The following is a 23,248-nucleotide window of genomic DNA, read 5'->3' on the forward strand; positions in this document are numbered from 1 at the left end:
CAGACTGCAGCAGCAATATAAATAAAAAAGGCAATGCATTATTAAAGCACATATTCTTGTTACTCGGTTGCAAAGGGACGTGTGTGATGAAAGGTGATTTGTTTGGAGTGTCTTCCTTGCCAGCTGGAGTGTGAAAGTAACCAACCCTCTGTAAATATATGGTTTTCCAGAAGTTGGGCTCACAGCACTAATGGAGCAATACTGTTCCAAGTTACTGTTTGTGCTGAAAACAAAAGAGCTGACAATATCATTCTACTACTTCCCATTGTTTCTATGGCTTTGGAGCTCAGGGATGCTCCATATGTTACCTCTTTTCCATATACAGAAAGTGTCTATATAGTGAACAATATGAGTTGGGGCTTAATCATGTGAGCAACATGGGGACTTCTGTTCTCAGAGGGTTTTTTCAGCTTAAAAGGAAGTAGGGGAATGCAACATTAGCCCCCACAGTTGACAAGTAGCATGAAGCCCAGGATTGGTCAGGGCTGGTATAAATACTAAAACTGCCTGTTCAACACAGCAGGTTTTCTTTTCTGCCTGCTTAAGTTGTTGTTGTTTTGTTTTCGTTTTGGTCCTTTCTGATAATATGCACAGTATCTGCAGGTTTTGGAAGCAACCCCAAACCGCGCAAAATTGGTTTGTGAAATGGAAGCAATGGCTGGATGGGATAGGGTGGCAGGAACAGCCAACAGATGGAAAGAGCCACAGATCTAATGTGAAGGTTCAATACCAATAGCTTCTCTTTCAGAAAGACAAGTGTCCAAGAAATGCTCCATTCTGCCCCCTGTAGTTTTCAGTTTTACTTTCCCGACTCTCAGTCAATGCTCAGTGCTTGCTGAGCAAACCCAGTCTTCACTGGCCTGGATTTTGGGAGGAGGGGCTGTCCCCACAGGCTTAAATTTTTTTTTTGTACTTCTGTAGACACGGGTGGCGCTGTGGGTTAAACCACAGAGCCCAGGGCTTGCCAATCAGAAGGTCGGCAGTTCAAATCCCCACAACGGGGTGAGCTCCCGTTGTTTGGTCCCTGCTCCTGCCAACCTAGCACTTCGAAAGCATGAAGTGCAAGTAGATAAGTAGGTACCGCTCCGGCGGGAAGGTAAACGGCGTTTCCGTGTGCTGCTCTGGTTCACCAGAAGAGGCTTAGTCATGCTGGCCACATGACCCGGAAGCTGTATGCCGGCTCCCTCGGCCCGTAAAGCAAGATGAGCGCTGCAACCCCAGAGCTGTCCGCAACTGGACCTAACGGTCAGGGGTCCCTTTACCTTTACCTTTAGACATAGGAAGCTGCCTTATACTGAGTAAGACCATTGGCCCAGCTAGCTGATATGTCTACTACACTGACTGGCTGCCCAGGGTTTCTTTCCTAGTCCAACCTAGAGATCTGGAGATTGAACCTGAGATTTTCTGCATGCAAAGCAGATGCTCTCTCACTTAGCTGCAACCCTTTCCCTGAGACCTCTTGAAGCTCTTATAGACTTTGGGGTTTCCAAGCTGATACCTGCCTTTTGCCTTTCAGTGGCTCTGCTTTGGCTCCATTTCTGCAGGCACACTTTGTCCAAGTTTGCTATTAGAGTGATGAGCTCAGGGAAGCTGCTGGTGACAATGACATGTCCTGCTGACCCCAACAAGGGGAACCCAAAAAGCAATGTGGAAAAGGAAATCCCATGCAAATTGTTCAGTTATGTTTGATTTATACAAATCACATTACGCACATATGAATCTGTTACTTGGGGAAAGAAATATATAAATTGCCGAAGTATTTTCAAACATTCTTTCCCACATCATGTTCACTGTTGACCCCACAGTTTAAGTTATCCACTGATGGGAAATCAAGAGCAGAAAATAAATGAGAAGGAAAAGCACTGTTTTCTGCTTTCCATGCTATCATCAGTCATCTCATCCCTCTAATCATATTACGAAAAGCATTTACATGATCTGCTCTGAAAGTCATATTGCCTCTTTGTGCTAGCATGATTTTTTGCATTTCCAAAATACGTGACAAATGTAATTATGCCTGAAATAAGTAAAGCTTCTCCTTTGGCAGAAGCAGAAAGAATACTAAAAAAAAAAAATCTGTGCTATGCTACATCTAACCTAATTATAGTGACACCATTCATGGCTTTAGTGTTCTGTTGATGTCAGCATTTACATTGTGAGTAAGCCCTTAATTTCAGGACATTATTGCTTTGTTCTTCATAACTTGGCTCCTTTAATGGAAATTTGCAGCAGAGCAGTAGGAGGCTTCTCTAACTGTTTTCTTTTAAAGTTTCTTGATTTCTAATGTGACCTTAGGCCACTTCGAACCACATTAGGTGTGCTTACTGAATGTAAAAACTACACAGCAGGGTCACGGTGGTGGGCCTCACCCCTGACCTACATCACTCAGCAGCCTGCTTGAACAGGTCCTATGCATGTACAAATAGCAAGAACACAGCCTTGTTCATTCAGTCAAAAAAAGAAGGGCTTTTCTCTGATCATAGGAATAGTACAGTGTATCTCAGGAGGGCTGGGGAGCCTTTGGTCTGGGGGCCAAATGTGGCCTTCCAGAGCTCTCTCTGGCCCCATTAGTGCTCCCTCAAAGCCATATCCCTTAGTGGACCTGCTTCTAATTTTCCTTAGGTGTCTTTTCCTGGATGGAAATGTGTCCCCGAACTCTGATAATACCTCCTGTTTGCCTGGATGGAAGATAGAGAGTGGTAGCCTACTGTACAAAGGCAAAATTCACATTTGTTACTTGGCCCACTTTTGCCTCTGGTTTCACTCACCACTGCCATGGGGTCCCAGAAGGGAATATAGTCCTCAGCTTGAAAACGTTCCCCTCAACCCCTTAGACTTAGGGTCTATGGTAGACAAGTCACACTGAATGTCAGTTGCTCAAAAGGGGGCCTTCTACTACTTTCCTGCACCTGCTTCCATGAAGAATCAGCCACACTCACTTGTGTTGTCTAAGGAGGGTTACTATATATTGCATTCATTAGGTCAGGGTTTCCCAAACTTGGGTGTCCAGCTGTTATTGGACCACATCTCCCATCATCCCTAGCTAGCAGGACCAGTGGTCAGAGATCATGGGAATTTTACTACAAAAACAGCTGGAGACACACGTCTGGGAAACCCTGGTCTAGCTTGTATCTTAATTTTCCCCTTCCAAACAAATTCAAGGTTGGAATTCATGTTCCAATGATATTCGTATTCACATTTTATAGTTCCTATTCCTCAGAAAATGTCACTTCATTTTAAATATTTTCCTCTTCTTCTTTGAAGTAGAGTTGGAGAGTAGATTCAATACTGATTTGAGTGTGAATATTTTAACTGAAGTCATTATATTTAGTGCTGATTGATACTGAGGATATTTTACTCCTTCAAGAGCACCACAAGAGATTGCTTCATCCCATCCATTGTGCACAGCACAACACAGAGATCCTTGAATGCAACTGCATACATGAAATATATGACTAATGATTGTTTTAGTGCCATACTGAGGATATTTTACCATATCTGAGCATAGATTGAGAGTTCAACCAATGGACTGACATTAGGTTTATCTGGGTCCAGCTTCCATATGAATGCCAAGGATTCTTAAAACACTGCCTCAAATGCCCAGGCTTAGCCCTTCTCTGGATCAGAAAAATATTCAGGTCAGAGAAGGGCCCATTGCAGTTTCTCTTGGAGTGACAAAGAAGAAGATGGGGAAGGGGCTTTGAGTCCCCTTCATTTTATGAACTCCCAGGAATAACTAAAAAAACCCAAGGTTATTTCCTCCCATTTTTGGTCTGGGGTGGGGAACCTGGAAGAGTTCTTTTGACAAAATGTTTTTTTGTTTTGTTTTTTGTCATCCTCAACTTCCCACCTGCAACAAAGGAACAGTGAAAATGCATTTTTCCTTGAAGAATTGGGGATGGTAGGTTGGAATAACCCAGTGTTTATAATTACAGAGCTTGTGACAAACTGCCATTGTTGCCTTCAAGCCATAATATATAATGAAATTATCTCTTTATTTGTCTGAGCTTTGGTGAGCAAGTGGGAAACAATGCGGCAAAAGGATGTGGCAGATTCTTGGTACTACAAAATGCAATAGAAAAGGAAGCCAAATATACACTGGAAAGCAAGTGTCAGGCCCAACTTTGAAAACAAATGTTCCCTTGCTGCCAACTATGCAGAGCCTCCCTTAGAGCAAAATACAGGTGGATTTTTAGTAATAGCCATGACACAGCAAAGAGGAATGGAGGGGTAACATGGCCCTAACCAACTAAAAATAGCAACCAAGTTTAATAATGCCTAACAAAGCAACAGTACAGTGAAATTAATCTGGAGACAAGAATGATCTGCCATGGTAAACGACCACCATTGACTGATCAAGCTGATCAAGGAGACAAGCTGTCAATGTCCTTCGTATACAGTCTTTTGAGAAACACTTCAAAAGGTGGATTGCTAACACCAGTACTTTCCTCTCTTTTAAAATTTTTAATAGAATTATTCTTAATTCATTTCTGATTGCTTGGAATCTTGCCAAGGCTGACTGACAGATGAAAACAAACTGTAGCATCTGCACAATTCAGCAAGGGCCTTATTTAATGGTTGACAACAGAAAGCTTGCAATGCAAGCCTGGCTAGCTGCACTAAATTCTGACAGCAGGACTTCTCTTTCCTTGGCACATCCAATCTCCCAAAGCCAAACCTATGATGTTACCACTGCCTATTTTTCTCTTCACAAAGACTCACTTAAAAATGCTCCTAAGCTCACAAAGCATTCCAAATGCACTTCCAGGGGGTGATAAATGTGCCTCAAAAGCTCCGCTCATATATTATGAAAGAGAATGAAAGTTTATTGTCTCCCCTCATTTCTGTCTCCTCCCCACTCCCTCCCTCACTTCTCTTTCCCCCTCAGCCACATATTACCCATAACAATCATGTCTCAAACTGAATGCAACTGATTTGCATGAAGGACTCTATGATTTGAAAACAGAGATGCTGAAGGTACTTTTTGTTACTCATGAAAAAATACTTTAATAAAACACATTTAAGCAAGTGCTGTGAAATCCTGACTGTCAGGATTAGAGAGAGGAGACATCTAAAAGAGAAGAAATGATTGGAGGGGGGGGGGGTTCAGCACCATCACTAGCTGAGCTGCTCTGGAATGACAGAACACGGACAGTAAAATCCAGAGTTTTAAATCAGATATATGATGTGATTATTCTTTACATGGATTTGCAAGCTTAGAAATGAGAAAGAGGATGCTCCTTCCACCCAAAACCACATTCTGATTATTATTTCGCCTTCAGTATTGTAATGGAAGAGAGGCAGGAGATAAAATGTAATACAGTGGTACCTCGGGTTAAGTACTTAATTTGTTCCAGAGGTCCGTTCTTAACCTGAAACTGTTCTTAACCTGAATCACCACTTTAGTTAATGGGGCCTCCTGCTGCGTATGTAACCTGAAGCGTATGTAACCCAAGGCACCACTGTAAACACATATCAGTTGAATGTAAGAGGTCTCAGGATTCTGAACACATCACCTCTTCACTCTCAATTTAGGCCACAATCCTAATTCCTAAGACTCATTCAATTTAATAGGTCTCACTACTTAGTAGAAATGGTTAGGATTTAACTGTCATAATCTTCCAGGCCACTTGAACTGAACACCACTTCTTTGATAACTGAGTACACGGAAATCCTTGCATTTAATTATGTGCATGTGCTTTGCTAGTTGTAAGGGCAATAGGATAGGAAATCTTTCTATAGCACAAAAGGAGAAAGTTGCTGTAGATAGGTTGCTCCTTCATCATCTGAGGCCCTTCTTCATATGTCTCCTCCATGAGAGGTCCGTAGGGTGCCAATATGAGAAAAGGCATTTTCTGCGGTGGCTCCCTGCTTGTGGAATGCTCTCCCCTGGGAGGCTCACCTGGCATCTTTGTTATGTATCTTTAGTCGCCAGGCAAAAACATCCCTCTTCCCCCAGGCCTTTGGTTAATTACCGGTAAACAATCTATGGCCTTTTAAACTGTGGGAGGGGTATTGTTTTTGTTTGCTGCTGTTATGTGTTGTGTTTTTCTATTGTAAACCTCCCTGTGCTCTTTGGTTGAAGGGCAGTAGAGAAATTTAATAAACATAATCATAATCTATTATTAAGAATATTTGTATATTGTCCCATGACTGGTATTATATGAAAAATATGGGATGTGCTGCCAGTAGCACCTTTGATTCCCAAAACAGGCACAGGGCAGAGAAGCAGTGATGCTATAGAACATTACCAATTTAGGAACAGTGCAACATCTTAACAAGGCAATAACAAGCCATCCTCTAGCAATGCCTATTTCTCGTGCCTTTTACCATTTTGATGATTATTTTACATCAATTTTATATTCTCAATTCAGGAGGTAAATGCCATCTTGGAATCAATGCACCTCTCCTTCTCTCTCTCTCTTTTTATACACACCTCTCATTTGGGTCGATATGCTTTTTTACCCACTGTAATTTATTGCTATTGCTGATGAAAGAATAAAGTGAAAAGTGGAGAGTGTAATCAAAGCTAATAGTGAGGCCAAATACCATGTGACAATAAATCAGCAGGAAAAATTGCACTAGAGATAAATGGGGGTGTTTACCATTTCAGTTTGAATACTGCCAGGACAACAACTATTTGTGTAAAATACAAAGCCGCACAGGGGAAAACAGCATTCCTTTACTTCATCATATATATACACACACACACACACACACACACACACACACACATACACACACATATTACTACCTCCTGCCTGGATCTTTGTTATGCAGATCTGTGTTGAGGAATTTTGGTTTGCAGAAGTGGCACCTTCCAAATTTGCTCAAAATAATACTGGCTTCCTTTGAGATGTAAATTTTTCTTTACTTCAAGGCAAGTAAGTGGGAAGAAACCAAATTATCATATGAGAGGATTTTTCAGAGGAGTGTCTAGTAAGTTTCTTATTTCCCCTTCAACCAGTGCTTTTCAAACAGAGAACCAGGACCCACCAGTAAAACCTGGGCCACTTTCATGTGGGCCTCAATGCCACAGCCTGCCCAGTACTTCCTCACTTGCTAGCCCCTCCTCCTAGCCATGCCATAGCCTTTTGGCTAGACCAATCCCAGCACCATCAACTCCTTACATGATGAGTAAAGGTAGCCAAGAGATAGAGATGTGGGGGGTAGGAGGACAGTAAAGGGGTACAATCCACCCTGAGTTGTAGTCGAAGTCAAAACTCCTATTGAATTTAATGGAGTTGGTCTGAACTCTATGTGTATTCCCTCAAAATCCAATCTGAAATATTGATCCAACACTTATTAGAAACAATAAAGAGGCATGAATACATTTTAATTCTCTTTTTATACTGCCCTGACTTAGCACTTTGAGCACAGCATTTAATTATAACCATAACCACAATCATCTATCAAAATAGCACAGTCTGTCTTATATTATATAGGTATTACAATACCTTTGGATACTGTTTGACAGGAATCAATACTCTTTCTGACAGCTTTATATTTTTGTTGCTGATGACATCGAGGTATTTTTTCTCTTCATCCTCCTTTTTCTCATCAGAACTCTGGAACTTTTCAATTTCTAGGAAGGGTGAACAAAAAAAAAAGAATCTATAATTAGATGGCTGTTATGCTTTGATGCAGGATTATTTTCTTATTTGGAAGTTATATGAGTAACCACATAGACTCAGGCAAAAGAATGAGTAGTGCTAAAGAGAAAATTCTGTCCATGCAAGAGTGAATATTCTCCCCCATCTTCCCTACCATGCAACCCATAAATCTGTTCTGAGGGCCTCCACCAACCCTCTGGAGAACATTTGGAGATGGCATGTGGCACACATGGAGGATAGGAGGGGTAAATCCTATTGTGCTAGTGGCAAATATCCTTGTACTAGCACAACTATTTGGTTGAATACCACCCAACATACTATACAACTTAAGCTGCAGCTGACATTTCAACGGAACCTATGATGCAATCATAGGGAGACTTTATGATAGCAGTCAGCAGGACACTCAGCATTAGCTGGGTTCTGCTATGGAAGTTGAGAGCTAAAGTGAAGCATACAGAAACTATTGCAATTAGGCAAGAGAAGAAGGCCAGGCTCAAGACATTTATATCAGGCCTGGCCAATCCGGAAGTTTTATACTGCCGGCAAATCATGGGAGCCCGATGTTGCACCACCCTGTTCTTGTATGCTCCTGAAGGGTGACCACAAACAGACCCAGGTACTTCACTAAAATAATTCCCAAACCACAATGTTCCCATTTTAAGCTCTCAAGTCTCTAATGAGCTGCCTCTTCCCTCTCCCTCAAGTTTGTTGCAGAATTTCAACAAGGAATTGGTTAAGAGAAAGCTCCAGTTAACAAAAATTTTGCAAGCAAAGGATCTTGAACGATCCCAATTTCCTTCAAATCTTGAAACATTCAGAAAGCATGGATAACTAACGGTGCAAGCCTAATCATGTCTACTCAGAAGTAAGTCCTATTGAGTTTCCATGGTAACTGGGTAGGATTGCAGGCTAAATTCTGAATGACAGATGTTAGCATGGTCCCACCCAGCTTGTATCAAAAGTTACAAGGATCAATTCCTCAACTATCTCTACCCTTCATTAAAATGTTATTCCTTCAGTACATGTTTTCCTGCGCTGAAGAGCCATTGGCTTGCCTCAGCTCTTGTGCTAGGAGCTGTGCTTTGAGCTCCTGTCTGCCAATCATTCCTAAATATTTTATTGTATCTTTCTCTTCTTTTTGTACAACACTCAGAGAAGTGATTTTATGAGGGGGTATCATAAGTTAAATAAATAAGTAAAGTGTCAGTTGAGTACTGCCTGGCAGATGTTTCTTTCGCAAGAAAAGAAGGGAGTGTGTTTCACCTGTGATGATAGCTGCTCACTGCTGTTAATATCCTATGCCTTTTTAGGGGGAATCATGAGGAACAATCAGGTCAATGGCATTTTCAATCCCATCATACATGATGTGGAGAATGGGCTCCTCTAAACCAGATGGAAGCCATTGTGTCTTGGTGCAGGTCAATCCAGCACTGATTTGCACTTTTGGACTGACATCTTTGCAGACCTGCATTCCTCTCATCTAGTGTTTCTGACACTGGATCAATATTGTAAAATAGGGGTACACTCTTGGGAAAACAAGAATTGTTTATTTATGAGCGGAAGAAATATGCAGTTGAAGTTTTTATTCTGCATGTGAGGCCCATTAATAAGAGGAAGTAAGCTCTGGAAAACCATAGGGATTTCCTCATCTGAAGGAAAGCCATGCTGCCAATTAACAACGGCATTCTCCTTTATTATAGTGTTGGCTGTTTTAGGCCTCAGCACTAACACTGAAAATGGCTAGTCCTTTGATCAGGTTGAAGCTTCCCAGTGCTTCCCCCCTTAAAATAAAATGTTTAGGGGTACTCTCATTTTCCTACTCATATTGAAATACTGCCCCTCAATGAGGCCAAACCTAGATTCACAAAATGTTTAGGGGTATGCGTACCCCTGCGTCCCCGCCAGAAAAAAAGCACCGAAGCTTCCTACAAAAATACCACGATTATACAAAAACAAGATGTTCTATTACCCTATTTTTTGCTATTTCATATGAAATAGTGAACTAGAAATCCGGAATATAATTAAGGAACTGTTGAGGCAAACAAATAATAATTTCTCTCAGTTAAGGGCTTGTGACTCCCTTGAGCATATTTGTTTGGCCTTACAGCAGCCTTATAAGTTGCCTGTCTTAAGAGTAGGATTTGCTTCCTCTACCAAGTGAGGGTGTTGTGGCTTTTTCCTTTTCTCCTCTTCAACCAACATGTTGTTGCTGAACTTGCTGCTTGAGCCCCTGGTAATGACACTTCTCGGCAAACAGAAACCTGCTAATGAGCCTGGCCCTGCTGAGCCAGGAATGTGTGCACAGCAGGAACTTTCTGGAAAAGTTGAAGAGCTGCTTTAAAGAAGATAAAATGTGGATAACCTAAAATAGTGCTTTCTCTCTCTCTCTCTCTCTCTCTCTCTCTCTGTGTGTGTGTGCATGAATGAGAGATTCATTCTCCCTGATCGTCAGAAATCACAGGGTGCATTTGTATTTTGCTCTGAGGAAAGCGTATTGGTGACGTTGTCCTGTTCATGTAATATCATCTGTTTTACTTACAAATATAAAGATTGTGCTGCAGGGAGCAGCATGCAAACAAAGAAATATATATATATATATATATATATATATATATATATATATATATATATCTGGCCTGAGGTTATTTATTTATTTATTTATTTATTTATTTATATCTGGCCTGTCAGAAACACACAACCACCATTTTCTCTTTGTAGCAACTTTAGTTCAGCCTTCCAGCACCTTCTTTACAAGGTGCTCTATCGCCCCCTTTGGTAGCCCAGAATAATGCATTTCTTGCTTGTTCCGTAGTGACTCCAGAAACACCAATTCATGAAAGCAAAGGAGTGGCAAAGACCATCGTATACACACATGAAGTGCTTTTTTTTCTAAAAAAAAAATGTTTAGGGGCACTGTCATTTTGACTCAAGAAAATCACCATTTTATAGTTTGAATTGGGAAAAATGAATACAGTAAATGGACAAAAGTACAAAGATTCACAAAATGTTTAGGGGTATGCATACCCCTGAGTGTCGTCCCTCCTGAAAAAAGCACTGCATACATGCACACATACTTTTATTTGTATGCTGCCTTCCCACAGTTCAAACCATGGTCAAGGTTCCTTACAACATGAAAAATACATAACTAAAACATAAAAAGTAGGCATATATAATAAATCAAACATTAAAAAAATACAAAACCGATCTGGACAATTTCCACATGAATAACTGCAAACTCTAGAATAAAGATACAAAAAACCAACAGCAAACAACACACACTTACACACTTAACAAAAAACCCAAACAATACCTCAGCCCAAAGTGTCTGGGCTGAACATCAGAACACACATTCTGAGAAGGGTACTGCTTTGTGTAACAGACAGGCACATCTGCAGCAATCCTATGCATACTTCCTTCGTGGGCAGTACCACCGGTCAAACGCAATGGGTCTTACTTCAGAGTAACAGTTATACAGCTCACTTTGATAGGCTTACAAAATCACTTCAGAACAATTACGGATTTGTTTGGGTGTAATTGCTATGCATGGATGAAATAGGCCTCACCACTTCATCCTAAAATCCAGTGTCCTGCAGCTAGAGCATCTATTGGAGTGCTATTTTTCTAGAAAAAGAGGTGCCGGAACTCACTGTGAGCACTCCCCTTCTTCTCTTATAATGGCAATGGTGCCCACCTGAGAGGTGCCAGAACTGAGTTTCAGCTGGAGAAAAAACAAAACCCTGATCGGGCAGAATGATGTAGGTACATAGAAACCTGCCTTACACCAAGTCAGGCCATTGGATTGCAGTCAGGCCAGTTAGATTGCAAAGTCTAAGGTTTATTATATCTGAAGGCCTGGACTGCTTCTGTAGGAGAAAGTGGTGGCGGAATAATACAGGAATTTATCACAGACCCTCTCTTTGGTTCTACAGAAAGTATTTTAAAAAAATGTTCCCTCCTATAACAACCTTCACTGAATTAACAAACAAACAAACAAACAAACAAACAAAGCTACTGTGCTAGCTTTTGGTTAATATTGAACTTTCTATGTAGGAGCATATGCAAAAGGCGACAAACATAAACACATGCCATTTGCAGCCTGCAGTGCCACAGTTCACTCTATCAGCTTAGGCCTCTATTTTCTCATTTCCACCAGGCCAAAGAGTTAGACCAGGTCAAAGAGATAAGGTGGTGCCTGGCAGTTCACAAGGGCTAGTATAGAGAGCCTAGTAGGACAAAGATGGCGCTTAGTGTCTCATGGTAGGAGCAGAAGATGCCCGCTGGAAGGCCAGGGGGAAGGACCTCAGGGGTGGAGTTCAATGGATATGGAGGCAGAGGTAATAACAGAAATCAAGCCAAGATAAAGAAATAAAGCCAAAATAAAGCTGCCTGCCCATTCTATTTTGATTCCTCATTCTGAGATTTTACTCCTTCCTCTGGAGACTCCCAAAAGGAGACTGATATCATGAAACTTCAGACCAAGGAGAGCGAGCTGACAAGCCTAATCACCATGTGGAGCTGGTCACTGAATGTATCAACATGAGCCCCAGGAGGCCTTGCCTTGAAAATGAAATTTCTGGTTGTGATGAAGCATACACAGAAAGCAGCAGCAATTGGGCATCAAAGCAGCATAGGCGGGAGGAGGGGGGCTATATTGGAGCAAGTAAGCTTCTAACAGAGCAACCTCCCCCAAACCCCTGCTGCCCATGTACTGATCAAGCATCATCGCACCTTTCAGTAGTTTCCCAAGCACAGATTTGCAGAAATCTACACTGTTCTGGCAAAAAGAAACTCAGTAAAGAATGTGTGTGTGTCTTACTCCCCCACCCCACCCCCCAAAAAAACCTCTGCCATGCCAATAAAAGGAAGTTAATTATACTTCTCTTCACTATACTTGACATCTGTTACAAAACTCTCGTCATGAATATAGTATTTCCATTTTTAAAAAGGCACCCCCCCAGCAGAAACATCCCTTTGCTACATTCTGAAGCATGTCAAAACCCATCAAATAACAAATGTTCTTCTCGTCAGCCTCTCCAACCTACCATAAAATGGAATATACACCTTCCAAAGCTGTCAGCATTTGGTTCCCCTTCAGAAGAGTAATGTTAGTGTTTGCTTAGTTTTTCTCTGGGCAGCTGTTTTGGGGTGTGTGTGTGTGTGTGTGTAATTATTTGATTGTAAGTATTAATGATGTCAGCTACATGGTTTTCAAGAATCCTGCATCTCCATCATAAGATTGATTTTCCTTTCACCTGAGAATTCTGGGGCCCGGTTCTTATACAAACAGCCTATAAAGCTATACCCAAAGTGACGCATATGCAGAATTAGGTGTTTCAGAGCATAACTGCATAGAAAACAATCATGGTCCCCCCCTCCCAAAACAGCTAAAGGAACTATAGTATGGTGTTAAGAGGGCTCAATCTAGCATCCACCCATCCACACAACAATAATAACAGTTTTCCATGGGTTCCTAGAAAGAGTGAATAACTGTGCCTACCTTTGGACATAATGCAGAAAGGAAGTGCAAGTGCCTCATGTTGTCAAGTTCCCAAACCACAATGACTGTCGTGTGTAGGCAAGGAAGAGATCACAAGGTCCAGATTCCATGAGCAAGGTAAGAGGTTCATAACCAAATAGGAGTTACAAAGATGTCCCAGCAGCTGGTATGCCCCTCCCACCAAGCTTTTAAATATGAAGCAGGCAAAACTCACTCACAGGACTCTCTTGCCCTATAAGTCTGTTGATCTGCGCTCTATCTAGGCAGATGCAAATGATCTCACCTATGAATATAGCACCTAGGGTTTGGCAACAAGATTGTGTCCTGTCCCTCTACCTCCATATCCACTGCCATCTCCTCCTGCTAAGCCCTTCCCTATGTCTTTTTGAAGTTGCCCTTGCTCTCTGAGGAGGCTCTGTGCTCTGCCGGAAGGGCAGGGGGGAAAGCCAGCAGCTCTGAGTCACATCTAGAACCACAAGGGGAGGACCTTCATCCTGCATCCCTTGGTGCCCGCCATTCAGCCCCCAATCTGCTCCTCTTCCTGGTCCATTTGGCCACCAGACCATGCTAGAGTCTGGCGAAGCTGAGAGGCGCATGACACACACTTAAACTAACCAGGTTCAGGCCCAGTTCATAAGGGACTAATTATACTGGTAAGTTACAACATTATAAATGCATTATAAAAATGTGACACCGGGGGTGCCGTACAGCAGTCAATGGAAAATTGCATCAAGCGCTATATACGTTTTCCCCCTTAGCGTTCTTTTTTTATATGTGTAGATCCAGCCAGGGTTTGTAATGGTTGCTCTAAATAAGAGGTAAGCACTGAAAGGCTCCTTCTCCAGCTCCAATTAAAATGTAAACCAGAATAATTTATAGTTTACCCCCTTCCATCTACCAGACATCAAACTTAAAAAGAACAGGTTTGGACAGCAAGGAGAGGTCTTGTAAACTATGTGAAGCATTTTCAGCAATGGGTGTTTTTTTGTTGCTGTTTGGGGGTGGGGAGCTTCCCACTGCAGCGGTACCTATTTACTTGCACTGGTGTGCTTTCGAACTGCTAGGTTGGCAGAAGCTGGGATGGAGCAGTGGAGGTTCACCACCGTCGAGCGGATTCGAACTGCCAACCTTCCGATCAGCAAGCCCAAGAGGCTCAGTGCTTTAGACCACAATGTCACCTGTGCTGCAGTAAAGATACCTGAGCACAGAATACACAGATATTTTGGAATACATAGAGGATAAACCATGCACAATACTGCTTAGAAGGGTGTATTAATATTCTGGCTACATGGGAAGTGTAGATCATTTTTTCCACCCAGTTGGCACCCTCCCTCCTGACAGTGCCCATATGCTGTGATTTAAGATATCTAGCATTATAGTGCAAATGAATGCTTGATGCTGTGGTTTATTTATATTTCCACTTCCAGTAAGCAACAGAAAATATGACAATCAATATTGTGTTTTGAGCCAATCAAAAGATTCCAGAACATGAGACTCCCCCTTAGGTCCCAAGGAATTTTGCAGTTGGCACAGACCTCTAATAATGACAGTCAGCTAATTGCCCTTCAGATTATGGTAATATGAGCAGCACATAAAATTGGCCATTAGGGTTAGTCTAACAATTTCATAGCACATTATACAAAGACATAAATCTTGAAAGCACTTTTCCTTGGGGGAAGTAGGACATATATGTTACCATTTTCCACAGTGCCAAGTGTCACATACCAAAATGTACCTCCAGTTATAGGCACAATAATCAGCAGGCAAAAAATGTTTGTCGGGTAAATGAGGATTAAAAAACCCTCTAGAGTTCACACCAGGTGAAAAGCAGTCTACACACTGGATTAATCACACCCCAGAGCCAGGAGTTTGTAAAAACCAATGGGAGCTTCTGCTTCCACTCTGAACTCAGTACACAAACAGGATAAACATGAAGCAAACAAGGTTACACTGAATAAGCCAGGCAATATTTCCACCACACCGAGACGACAAAAAGGGGCGAGGGTGTTGAATGAAGGAACTGATGTTGAGTTACATAAAATGGAACTAAATGACCCTGACAAGTATGTTCTTAAACCCCATTAGCTTCCTAATGGAAATAAGATGTTCTGTCAAGGAAATAAAAGGAAAGGCTGACTGGAATTTTTGAATAAATACAAGGAGTGTACTTTGAGGAACTTCAGTTCCAATCTGCTTCTAACAGAAGTAACCAATGCTAGCATGTTCTCTACCGGCAAAAGGAGCCAGGGGTAGGAGTAGCTGCTGGCAGCCTTGTCAGATTAACTTTTGGAGAGCTTCAAAATGCAGCCCCCCTTCCTCTAAGAGCTTTCTTCATCAGTATGCCTATTTGCCCATCTGGTTGACCTTTTAATCCGCTTGCCCTGCATTGTTCAGATTGGGGAGACAAGGTGCAGGTTAGCGATCCATGCTGTACCTTTAAATATCTTGATGTGGGAAGGGGTGGGAGAGAGAGCAGCCATGGCTGAATCCACGGATTCTTTTCCCAGTCCTGCCTTCCCACCTTTCTCTGCCTGCTGTATCAAATAAGGTTCCAGGTATGACATACAGCGAAGAAAAGGATACAGAGTAAACCCTACACAAATCCAGAGTGCATTCCCTAAGACAGGTGGATGGCACCTTGTACGTATTGCTCTGCTTTCCTTTGGACCACATCAGCAAGGCCAAGAGCGGAGTCTTGTTGTCTGGGTAGCCCAGGATCTCCATACACACTACCCAGAGAGGTCACTTTGGTGCTGCTATTGCAGCAAAAGCAATGCAGGAGGCAGCAGTTATGAGTTACCGGACTCTGCAACCACAGTGATTCTCCAGCAGTTTGACTTCACCCTAGGAAGCGCACTCCATTGTCACTCAAGACAGATGGATACCAACATTATTGAAAATAACATTGAAAATGCATATGAAGGAAATTGCTTTGACAAAACGTGTATGTTAAGAAAAGTTGCATATAAAAATGCATTATTACAAAATTTTCATGAGAACTTAAAAATAAAAATAAATCTCAACTTGATTTGGAAATATAGAGAAAAGAGTTTCAGACTGGAAAATGAAAACTGAAACTGACAAATTTGCCTATCCTTAACCCAGGCACAGCTCTGCTAAACCTGCCAGTCAGACTTGATTCCCTCCACACCCCTTCTTGGACCATTTCCCATTTTGACTCCCTCAGCCTATCCTTGGAGGTTGCTCACTTCCCCCTCCCAATTAAATGAGGAAGAGCCACCAATTAAATTCCAATTTGAAGTTGGTTATTGTAATCCCCATCAGATGCATACCTGGAAGATGTTCTCCAAACATCTCAGACACACACCGGATGCAGCTGCTGCACCTGTTGCAGGTTTAGTATTGTCAGATACTGTCCAATGCTTAATTACATTTGCATGCTTTTTTTCATAAAAAGAATTAAGCAATTATACCAGCTCAGCCATTGCAGCATGAGACTCAATCTCAGGGTCATTGGGCAAAAGATTCCTGCATGGCAGGTGATTGGTCCCTTCCAAATCTACAATTCTATTATTCCAAACGAAATTGAGGTGAAATGTTATCCAGTTCCGGACTACCAATATGAAACTATAACCTCTAGGCACGGCCCATCAACTGGCATCCTCTCCCCTTTGTGTGCATGCACTGCAACCCTGACCTCAAGTAATCTGTGGACTTGGACCCCAGGCAGGAAAACTATGGTTAGATAAGTACACAGGAAGCACACACAGGATAACACCATTCCATGCAACGTGTGTGTGTACGCGTGCCAAGTGCCACTTAGAAGAAGAAGAAGAGTTTGGATTTATCACTACCCAAAAGAGTCTCAAAGCGGCTAACATTCTCCTTTCCCTTCCTCCCCCACAACAAACACTCTGTGAGGTGAGTGGGGCTGAGAGACTTCAAAGAAGTGTGACTAGCCCAGTGTCACCCAGCAGCTGCATGTGGAGGAGCGGAGACGCGAACCCGGTTCCCCAGATTTCGAGATTACCACTTTTAACCACTGCACCACACTGGCTCTTAGGGAGGGAATGGGGTCCCTTTTTGCTCTATGCTGATCCTCCCCAATGGAAATGGTTCTGCTCATGTAGAGATGGGTTGTCTTCCTCACTTCATTTGCTTCTTCTCAACTATTTATTTATTTATTGCACAATACAATTAACTGCAGAACATAAGAAGTCGCATTGATTTCTAAAATAAATTGCAATAAAAATAAATAAAAATCTGGAAATATTTGAACTCACCAATTTGCAGATTAGATGCACACACTTACGCCCTCATACACAGACTACACAGAAATATACTGTGGATGTTTAAGTAAGTCACTACTCTGCTCAGTGGGTCTTACTCCCTATTAAGTATGTTCAGCATTGCATCCTAAATTCTGAAAACATAGTGCAATACAACAGCATGCAGGTCTGCTCAGAAGTCTGTCCCATTAGGTTCAATTGAGCTTACTCCCAGGTAAGTAGTATAGGATTGCAGTGCCAGAGGAAAAATACTTCAGTGTTATCTATTATAATGCAATGAATATTCTAGCAAATAATCCAATTAAATCATTACTTCGACATCATTTCATTATTCTGCCCTCTGGGTTAATGTTATTGGTTTGGTGATTTCCCATGTCATTAGAAATAGTTCTTCAATCAAAGGTTTCCATCCTTTTCCAATTTCTACTCTTGCTCCTGAAAAATTTGCTACTAGATTAAGTCTCATGGCGATACTACTGTGACCTCTGAGTGAAGAAATGCACAGTTCTAGAAATTCATTATTCAGCTAGGATATCACACAGTTTTTCATTATAAAGAGAAAAGTCTGTTTTGTTTTTATTAGGATTTATAGTTTACCTTGGCCTTCCGTTATAATAAATTTTAATTTAACCTTTTTAACTTTAAGCAATGCTCAAAGTGTGACAGCTGAGCAAATGCCCTTTGGATTAATCGATCTGGACATTTGGGGAGCAGACATATTCCACACACCAGAAAGGACTATAAAATGCATCTGTGCCATTTATGGCCCTCAGCTCTGCAATAAACAAACAAACATTCTGTTCCATGTGGATTTCCATTTTCGAATCTATGCAGCAGGATATGCTAAAGGGACATATGCCTTCCTGCTCTGCCTGCTAAATGGTGCGAAATTGTGAATGGAGCAATGTGATATTTAGCCCACAAAGCTATAAAAGTATAGATTTCTTCAGAATGTCAGTTCATGGTTTGTAGTACCCCGAAGCAATTAAGGAGAATGAGAACCTCAGCACTAGGGGCCATATCTACCATAAAGATGGCTTTTGGTGGCAAGAATGTCATAAAATATAAAGGAATCTGTACTTTTCCCATCCCTTATTATGTACACATACTTTCTCCCTCATTGCCCCAGTGATAAATGGCACACCTGCACCCTTATATCCCAGTGTTTTCACTGAGATCATCCAGAGAAGTACTGTGAGTTGCTCCCATGTTACAAAGTCCCGAATGGCCTCGGCTACCAGCCCAACCATTTAGCACTGCAATCCCAGTGCTGTGGAACACTCTTCCAGCCGAGGTTCAGCAGGCATCCTCACTTTTCACTTTCAGATGTCTCTTGAAGACTTTTTTTTTACGCTGACGTGTCTATGCAGCTGTTTGAAGATTGTTTGACTGCCCAATCATTTTTGTGCTGTTTTTATTGTTGTTGTTGTTTAGTCGTGTCCAACCCTTCGTGACCCCATGGACCAGAGCACGCCAGGCACTCCTGTCTTCCACTGCCTCCCACAGTTTGGGCAAACTCATGTTTGTAGCTTCGAGAACGCTGTCCAACCATCTCGTCCTCTGTTGTCCCATTCTCCTTGCGCCCTCCATCTTTCCCAACATCAGGGTCTTTTCCAGGGAGTCTTCTCTTCTCATGAGGTGGCCAAAGTACTGGAGCCTCAGCTTCACGATCTGTCCTTCCAGTGAGCACTCAGGGCTGATTTCCTTCAGAATTGTTAGGTTTGGTCTTCTTGCAGTCCATGGGACTCTCAAGAGTCTCCTCCAGCACCATAATTCAAAAGCATAAATTCTTTGGCGATCAGCCTTCTTGATGGTCCAGCTCTCACTTCCATACATCACTACTGGGAAAACCATGGCTTTAACTATACGGACCTTTGTTGGCAAGGTGCTGTTTTTAATGATACCTTATTGCTGTACACCACCCTGATGTTTCAGTATATAAATGGTGGCATATAAATACTTCAATAAATAAATAAATAAATAAATAAATAAATAAATAAATAAATGCCTGGAGCACATCTACCTTACTAGCCACATAGGACAGTCTGTCAGGACCTAAATAACAATGTACAGTGGTACCTCAGGTTAAGAACTTAATTCGTTTCAGAGGTCCGTTCTTAACCTGAAACTGTTCTTAACCTGAAGCACCACTTTAGCCAATGGGGCCTCCCACTGCTGCTGCACCACCGGAGAACGATTTCTGTTCTCATCCTGAAGCAAAGTTCTTAACTCGAGGTACTATTTCTGGGTTAGCCGTGTCTGTAACCTGAAGCGTATGTAACCCGAGGTACCAATGTACATCCTGATAAGTTGTGTGTAGTGTTAGTAAAGGGACCCCTGACCATTAGGTCCAGTCATGGCCGACTCTGGGGTTGCGGTGCTCATCTTGCTTTATTGGCTGATGAAGCCGGCGTACAGCTTCCGAGTCATGTGGCCAGCATGACTAAGCCGCTTCTGGCAAACCAGAACAGCGCACGGAAACGCCGTTTACCTTCCCGCCAGAGCAGTACCTATTTATCTACTTGCACTTCGTGCTTTTGAACTGCTAGGTTGGCAGGAGCGGGGACCGAGCTCACCCTGTCATGGGGATTCGAACTGCCGACCTTCCGATCGGCAAGCCCTAGGCTCTGTGGTTTAACCCACAGCGCCACCCACGTCCCGTGCGCAGTGTTAGTCGTGACTAATTTAAGTTACACTGATTACATTGGCAGTCCTTTCCACACTTACTTGAGAGTAACTTCCAGGGCCGGTCTGTCCATGCGGCAGACTGAGACAGACGCCTCAGGCAGTGGAATCCAAGGGGTGCCTCCACAGGACTGCCCACACAAAACAGAAGCAGCAAGGAGAAGCAGTTGCAGCAGTTACTGGCGAGAGCCCTGCAAAATCACACAGAACCTTCCCAAGACCCAGTAAGTGAGACTGTGGCAAGGTTGAGTGCACGCATATGACAGCACCTTCCCATTTTTGCATCAGGCAGCGAAGTGGGCCAGGCAGCCTGTGGTCACTCCCATTGACCATGGTTGAGCTTCATTTCAAGTAAACATGCACGGGAGGAGGTTGTTAAGCTGCAATCCTAAGAAACCATTCTTGGCTGCAGGTCCTGGAGGACCTGCTCCCTGCCTTGCAGGCCCTTTCCCACCTGGTCTAGGGGGGCGGGGCCCTGATCGACTCCAGCTAAAAAGGCTGATACTGCTGAAGAGGCCAGATTCCATCTTGGCTGTGTCTTAGCGTAGACCCAGTATGTTTCCAAGCACAATTCAAAGTGCTGGTGCTGAGCTTTAAAGCCCTAAACCACCTCAGTCCTGTATACCTGAAGGAGAATCTCCACCCCCATCGTTCTACCCGGACACTGAGGTCCAGCGCCGAGGGCCTTCTGGCCCTCACTGCGAGAAGATAAGCTACAGGGAACCAGGCAGAGGGCCTTCTTGGTAGTCGCGCCTGCCCTGTGGAACACCCTCCCATCAGATGTCAAGGCAATAAGCAAGTATCTTACTTTTAAAAGACATCTGAAGGCAGCCCTGTTTAGGGAAGTTTTTAATCTTTAATGCTGTACTGTGTTTTTAATATTTGGTTGGGAACCACCCAGAGTGGCTAGGGAAACCCAGCCAGATGGACAGGGTATAAATAATTTATTATTATTATTATTATTATTATTATTATTATTAATTAAGCCTGAGCTTCCACAGCTGTTGCCCACCATGAACCACCATCGGCAGGACTAGCAGCAACAGCAGCAGATAAGGTCCATGCTTATGATAATATGTTATTCTCTTGTTAATTATGCTGTTTAAAATGTGCATTTTATATTTGATTTCCTTTAGTAATATTTTGTTTTGAAATGTTCAAGATAATATTTCAGTTTCCTTTTGCTTTCAATGTATACTTTATATTTGACTTTCTTCAGTAATGCTTCATTCTGGATTGTTTTATTTTATGTTTTAATGTATTGTAAAGCATTTTGAGATTTTTTCCTTAAAATTACAAAGTGGTATAGAAATGACATAATAATAATAATAATAATAATAATAATAATAATAATAATACTAATACTAATACAGTAATCCTAAGCATGTATTCTTGGTGGTAAACGCCACCTGAATTATCTGGCATGGTTTCCAAATATACTAGATTTGAATTAGGCTGCAAATTGGGAGTTGCATTTGCTGGCAAGTTTATTTTATTATTCAACATACATGGAAATACATAAGGCACTCATAAAAAAAGAAAGTCACAACCAAATTGTTCAGATTGCCTGCATTTCATTTCTTAAACAAACTGCCTTTTATCTGGCTCACATCTGTCACAGCAAATCTCGGCAGCTGGTCAAAAGGAACATCTGTCAATCTCTTGCTACCTCTAAGAATGTTCATTACAGAAAAGAAACTTGTGCAAACCCGTTATTGATTCAAGGATGCTGTCAGCTGCCTTGATAAGCAGTAGAAGTAGCCTCTTGGGCTTACATAACACCAAAGGTTCATTGCTGATGAGGAACATTTCCAAGAAGACAGTGCTTTGTTACAAATGGGTAACTTCGACTTCTGTTTCTATACTCTCAAAGCACTAAACTTTTTACTATTGTGCAAAGTTTTGCAAGAAAAGCTTTCAGCGCTTTTTAGAATGTCTCCATCTCAGGCTGGAATGCTTAAGATGAAAAAGCATTTTCCATAAGCACTCTCAAGACACATGCAGTGTGCCTCTCTTTTTGGAATGAAATCTGCTAGTATTGCCAGTTCAAGAGCCATAGGCTGCCTATGATGGAAAGCAGAGTATTTCACCTTGCCTGAAGGCATGTCCACATAGTACCATCTCAGCCTCTGGGGTGTAGCACTGTAGTGTAAATCAGTAGCACACAAAATCCTTTGGAAAAGGTGGTTTCTTTTCCCTTGGCCACTCCTCACTCAAAGCAAGAATACCAGCCTAGGATAATCCATAATTTAGGTAATGTAAAGGTAAAGCCTTTTTTTAACCCTGTGCCTTCTCTCATTCTTATTCTTTGGCCTGTTTTAAACAATCCCCCAGTACCTCTTCCCATAACAGTGGAAACTCCCATCTTGGTCAGCAGATTATGCACCAGAAAATGTTGACTACTACAATCCAAACCAATAGGCTACAGCCCAACATCAAAGGAAACAGCTTCTGGTGTTAGTGTGAAGAAACATTCATTTCTTTCATCTGACCCACACTGTTTCTTATTATGCTCATTGAAACAAGAGTGGTGAAACTGAGACCCTCCAGATGTTGCTGGACTCCAGGGTTTTTTTTTCAGCCGGAACTCAGTTCCGACACATCTCAGGTGGGCGCCATTGCCATTATGGGACAATAAGGGAGGTGTGCATGATGAATTCCAGCACCTCTTTTTCTAGAAAAATAGCACTGTGTGGACACCAACTCCCATTCAGCCCCAGCCAACATGGCGAATAGTCAGGGGTGATGGTAGTTATAGTTCAGCAACATCTGGAGAGACACAAATCCCCGATCCCTAAAGTAACTGTGGCTGAAAGTACATTATGGGTGCCGCCATTTTAAATACCTCTGGATCTGACTAGTTATGGGGATTCTTGTAATGTTATTCACAAAAAGGGGGGGGGGGGGTTGATGGTCTAGCATTGTCCACCAACAATTCTTGCCCACTGAAAATGTATTTTGTGATAATAGAAAATTGCCAAATTTTTTTGCTCCAAGAGTTGTATATATCTTCAACTTATGCTAGTATATTGGTCAGGAGTGAAAAATAATAGTATCATAGTAAGTGATTCCATGTCTACCCAGAGGTAAGCACTACTGAGTTCAGTGGGGCTTTATTCCAAGTAAACAGGAATTGTATCCTAAAGTAGCTACTAATGATAATGACTAGCAAAGAACATTATAAAAGAATTTGCTCTATAGAGTGG

General features: G+C 42.1%; 1 protein-coding gene across 6 annotated transcripts in view; it reads right to left on the bottom strand.

Moving 5' to 3' along the window:
* KHDRBS2 (KH RNA binding domain containing, signal transduction associated 2) overlaps positions 1 to 23,248 on the bottom strand; it is a 448,147-nt gene that overhangs the window by 262,614 nt on the left and 162,285 nt on the right. For all 6 annotated transcript variants that reach the window (XM_080998033.1, XM_080998036.1, XM_080998034.1 and 3 more), the window contains one exon: positions 7,455 to 7,582. In XM_080998033.1, coding sequence (XP_080854159.1) covers positions 7,455 to 7,582 — 128 coding nt within the window. The remainder of the gene's footprint in view (positions 1 to 7,454; positions 7,583 to 23,248) is intronic.

The sequence above is a fragment of the Podarcis pityusensis genome (assembly GCF_964106645.2).
Source record: "Podarcis pityusensis genome assembly, chromosome: 3".
Lineage (NCBI taxonomy): Eukaryota > Metazoa > Chordata > Lepidosauria > Squamata > Lacertidae > Podarcis > Podarcis pityusensis.